Raw genomic sequence first — 5,518 nt, 5'->3', positions numbered from 1 at the left:
TTAAAGAAAACTTTTTTCTTTGCCTTCCGGTTTTGGGGAAAATGTAAATTGCACGTTTTAATCGTTGCTTACAAATTGTGAATAAATGTTTTTGTTTTTATATGTTTAACAATATGTTGTTTGTTGCTTTGCTAAATAATAACAAAATTAATTATGTAAAACCCTATTGGATTTTAAGAAATTATTTATGACGTCTTTTTTTATACCCTTAGCATTTATGCTAACGAGGGTATATAGTGAAAACCAAAAATCCTTTGCAATTCCATTTGAAAAAAATTACAAATATTTTTTGCAAGCACATCTACAATTTTTGGCATAGAGGTTAAGAAAAATATGCTGGTTTAAATCTGTTCGCGTTTACAAAAGTGGACTATACGCGCAAAAGTTATAGCGGTTTTTATTCTCACATAAAGAAAAAAATATTTAAAAATATCTTATTTGTTGTTATGAGAAAATGTAAGCATAAATCGTTAACAGTATTCAATATCTATTCGTAGATATTTATATAGTTATTAAATTTATTATTATTTTCGCGGAAAATCAACAAATAATACAAAAATTGTGAAGGAAATTCAAATTATCCTTTCGAGTCCGTACAAACCCTCAAAAAATAAATTAAAAAATACACTACACCCCGCTTAACTACCTCTTATAAAATTTTAAAAAATTGAGGTAGTTATGCGGGAAAGGCAGTTAAGAAGAACTCGCTTAACTACCTCGTTTGGGTAGTTACAAAAAACCCCCTTTATTACCTCAACTAGGAAGTGAGAAAAATAACAAAGACTCGTTTCGTTTTCAGTTTATTGTAGAATATAGTACTTCAAGTCTACACATTTATTAATTAATAACAAAAACTTTTTTACTCAGAACAATAATAAAAATAAAAAGCAATTCAGTGCAATACGAAACTAATATCACATAAAAATAAAAAGGAATTCAGTACAATACGAAAATAATATCACGTAAAAAGGAACTCAGGGTTAACGAAATACAACTAAAATTTATGTGGATTACTGAAAGTAATCTGTTATTTTTGATTGGCACATAGCTGATATACCTCTTTTTAGAATCTTTGATTATATTTCTTCTACTTCTTCGTCATCAATATTTGTGCCTATACAATATCCCCTAACAATTTCAAGGGCACTCAAGGCGTTTTTAAAACTTGGCACTTCCATGTTCTCTTTATCGGCTTCATCTTCCTCATCTTCATAGGTAGTGGTATTCAGTTCCTCTAAAATTTCGTCGTCAGTAAGCATACAATGATACGGAATATCTTTATCACAATTTACATACTCATCGAAATTGACTGTCTCTGGAAGACACTCAATTAGTTCGACCTCAACTGAATTATCTTCTTCTCCTACGTCGATTGTGGAAAATCCCGCCTGCAAAAGCACATTCATTTAAAGATAATTTGTTACGCAAATTTATAACTCAACAAACCTTGCGAAAACAATTTGAAATAGTTTCCTCTTTGACAAGCCACCAAGCCCTTTTAATATAGTACAGCGCGTCTAAAACAGAAATTGATTTTATAAAATCTTTCAATGGCAATCCCTTTTCCAACGCCACCAACTGTTTTCGAATAATAATTTGGCGATAATTAGACTTGAACGAGAATATTATGCCTTGATCTAAAGGTTGAATCAATGCAGTTGTGTTCCGTGGTAGAAACTGAACGTTAATATTCTGCAATTCAGTTGTAACCTTATGACAGGCTGCATTGTCAATCAACAGCACAATCTTTCGGTGTAGTTAGCCCATCTCCTCATCAATTTGTTTTAAAATAGAATTCCATATAGAACAAGTCATCCAAGCATTTTTATTGGCATAGTATGCCAGTGGAATATTTTTACAATTCTTGAAACATCTGGGATTTTGAAATTTTCCTATAGCAAAAACTTTTTTGTACGTCCCAGTGGAATTACATAAAAATAAGATAGTAAGACGATTTTTTCAGATTTATGTCCTTTGACGACATCCCCTTTCCGGACTATTGTACCATTTGGTAAAACTTTGTAGAAGAGACCACTTTCGTCTGCATTAAAAATATTTTCCGAGGAATAATTTTGTAGTAACTCCTTAAATTTGGAGCTTTCCAAAAAAATTTCAGCACCTTCTTTGTCACTTGCACAACTTTCTCCACTTATTTTCATGAATTTTATGTTTTCTCTCTTTTGCCATCTCCACAACCAGCCATTAGTGGGGTCAAAATCAGAATTCATCTTTATGGCGAGTTCTTTGGCTTTGTTAAGTACAATTTGTCTTGAAATCACTCCATTTCTTAAACGCATTTGATCAAACCATATACGTAGAGCTTTTTCCACATCTTCATGATTGGATTTTCGGCATCGTCGAATAAGAACATTTTTGTTGTTTTCTGCAATCGAGCGAATTTTATTTTCGTTTCTTATAATTCTATTCACTGTCGAAATGTCGCACTTAAATTCTTTTGCTAATTCCTGCTTCGACTTTTGTTTACTTTTTGTAAAATTTATAAGCTGTAACTTTTGTTTAATAGACATAGACACGCAGGTTTTTGGTGCCATTTCGCATAAGCACTTGTTATTAAACTGATCAAAACAAATAAACAAATCATAGATTTTGACAGTTGTCAAATTCTAGGTTGCGTAGTTACCAGATCGTTGTGGGTAGTAAACCGGGAATAGAAGTAAATAAAATTGGTTTTGGGGAAAGTTTTTGGCGGACAAATATCCGTTTTGGGTACTTAGAGAAAAGTAAATAACCGGGACAGTTTGAACTCATTATTATAAAAAAACAAGTAAGAAAAGTCTATAGTCGGACGGAGCCGACCATGGGATACCCTATACCACTATCCCTGGACAAACGCTCTCCACGGAACTTCTTTTCAATGATTGTGAAAATTTAATTATCAAACACCAGAGATGTAATGTATAATACTTATGACCACGAATATTTCGTGGTGTTACATAAACTTTTGGAGAGACAGTATGTAGCATGGGATAAAAATGTGGTTCTCTACACAGAACCCATTATATATTAGGCAGTAGGCCCGTTATCTAGCAAACACTTTTCTGCAATTTACATCAGAGGAAAGGTCAGTAGTTTTTTTCCATATGTAGACTACTTTGCGAAATATATATGTCCTCAAGGAATTAAAATATTAACCAAAAATAAAATTTTTATATTTTTCATACAAAAGTAATGGTCCATTTCACCCGCTAAAGAATATCAGATCATCATTCAAAATTGTAGGCATCTTTTTCGACCTATACTCTTACCCTGTGCAAAATTTCGTGACTATTGATGTATAATTGCGACTTCTAGCGAGTTTATTATTACACGACAAACAAATAACGGGATATATTAGGCTGTAACTCTGTTATCTGATCATGCACACCAACATAATTGGCATCAATTGAAAGGTCAAGCGTGATCAATAAAGTGTTTGCTAGATAACGGGCCTACTGCCTAATATATATTGGGTTCTGTGTAGAGAACCACATTTCTATACCATGCTACTTATTGTCTCTTCAATATTTTATGTAACATCACGAAATATTCGTCCTAGACCCCTTATTTGGTATGCCAAAATTCATATCTCGAAGAGATAAAGCGATTTAGCGGTGTGTGTTCGTCCATTAAAAATTGTAAACAAGCTTAAGGCAATTTGAACTTCAATAACAATTTTTTTAAGGAGATTGTGTTCGGGCCAGAATAGAAATGATTAGTTTTTGGTGATGATCGTGAAATGTTCAGGGGATGAAATGGACCAAAAACAAAATTTTAACCAATTTTGTAGCGGCCCTGTAGTTCAAAATAATAACCCGCAAAATTTTAAACAAAGTTTGAGTTTATGATGAAGAAGAAGCGTACAAACCAACGTGAAGATCAGATAATACTTAGCGGGTTAAATGGACTGAAACTTTTGTGTGAAATTGGTAAAAATTTCAATAACGTAGCGGTTAAACAACGGAAGTAGTAGTACTACATAAGTGGGTTTCATTACATTTTAGTTTGTGTGAACTAAATTTTCCTTTCCTGCTACAAAAATGTCTTTGTCATGCTAGATAACTTTTTGGTTTTGGTCATAGGTATTATACATTACATCTCTGATATTTGATAATTAAATTTTCACTATCATAGAAAAGAAGTTCCGTGGAGAGCGAGTGTCCAGGGATAGTGGTATAGGGTATCCCATGGTCGGCTCCGTCCGACTATAGACTTTTCTTACTTGTTTTTGGTTTGATTCGAAAAATTAGAAAAAAATTTTTGGGAGTTCTCCAACTATTTCGCTAAAATCCCATACAGTAATTAATGTGTACTACTAAAACTTCATCAAGAAATATGGTTTACCATCGTGAAAGCTTATTTGCTTACTGTGATAACTTATAAGGATAGGAAATTAAGAGTAATATTGAAATTACAATCATTCAAAAAATGTGGAAATTAAAAAGCCTATTATTCGCGAATTAGTTAAAATCAGTTGATGCGCATCCGTTTTTGGATACAGCGAATCAATCTCTTTTGATATCTATGCATATTTCGATGTTTCACTCAGCGGTCAAAGTGTGCCGCCAGTTGCATCACACAATGCAAAAAACCTTAAAGTAGGTAAAAATCGCGCAATTTGCATATGATTTTGATGCGCATCCGGTTTCAGTTGCACCCATCAAAAATACGTCTATATACACATATTTCAAATAGATTCTTCAAGAACCGCGGATGTACCTCCACATTCTATTTTTAATAAAAAATTTTAAAGAAAATCGCGGTTTAGTACGCGGAATTGTCAAAATAAATTTTTGCTGATTTTCCTATTTTCAGGGTATCTATATCCGCGGTTTTAGTGGATGGATTCGATCGCGGATGGGCTCATTAGATCCGTCGTAAAAAACCAAATTCACGCGGGGTACAAAGGAAATTGAATGGCACTTGTAAATTTTAAACACAAAAAATAGGTTTTTTTAAAAGAATTCACGCATCAAATATTGGCCTTTAGACTCCAATTACTAGGATGCTGTAAGGAGCACACTCATGAGATAAACCATAAACGACGTAAAATCACGAGTTTTATAATCCTATTATGAGTTTTGAATATTATCTTCTTGCGCGTCCGAATTATTAAAAAAATTTAAAAAAACCCCGAAATTCCGGCTTCAAAATGTCAGCATCAATTTTAGGTGGATGCAGTGGACATATCGAAAAATGATACACTAGTATCATATTGCCCATGAAGTATTCTTTGAGTCTTTTTTTTTTGGGCATATGGCTATAAAATGTAAGGTTAAGCCAGAAATCGGAAGGGAGCATAAAAATACTTGTTGGCTTCAACCCATTTTTACCTATTTTTCTACATTGATGCCAACACAGCTTCCACGTAAATTAATTTTATGACCTTATGGGATTCCTTCTAAAACACTTCATTTTAAAGAATTTCAATCATACTATATAGAATATGTTAACAGTTCGCGAATTCTGAATGGGTGAAACTCGGATTCATCGATTGTAAAACATTTTTGGTTCTCGCCAT

At 33.0% G+C, this 5,518-nt stretch overlaps 1 protein-coding gene across 1 annotated transcript; it reads right to left on the bottom strand.

Annotated features, from left to right (window-relative positions):
* Positions 1 to 804: 804 nt before the first annotated feature.
* LOC141393319 (uncharacterized) lies at positions 805 to 2,572 on the bottom strand. The gene is made up of 2 exons (XM_073966315.1): positions 2,430 to 2,572; positions 805 to 2,383 (listed from the first exon to the last, which is right to left on the bottom strand). Exon 2 carries the CDS (start codon positions 1,404 to 1,406, stop codon positions 1,077 to 1,079), a length of 330 nt encoding a protein of 109 aa, XP_073822416.1. The 5' UTR covers positions 1,407 to 2,383; positions 2,430 to 2,572; the 3' UTR covers positions 805 to 1,076.
* Positions 2,573 to 5,518: the final 2,946 nt, after the last annotated feature.

Source organism: Musca autumnalis, unplaced genomic scaffold (assembly GCF_047663935.1).
Source record: "Musca autumnalis isolate F117 unplaced genomic scaffold, ASM4766393v1 scaffold_2, whole genome shotgun sequence".
NCBI lineage: Eukaryota > Metazoa > Arthropoda > Insecta > Diptera > Muscidae > Musca > Musca autumnalis.
The sequence above is the reverse complement of the archived record's forward strand: the minus strand, read 5'-3'. Positions and strand labels throughout refer to the sequence as shown.

Excerpts from the sequence above, each read along its gene's own strand:
- LOC141393319 (XM_073966315.1), bottom strand. The coding sequence starts at position 1,406 with ATGAATGTGCTTTTGCAGGCGGGATTTTCCACAATCGACGTAGGAGAA.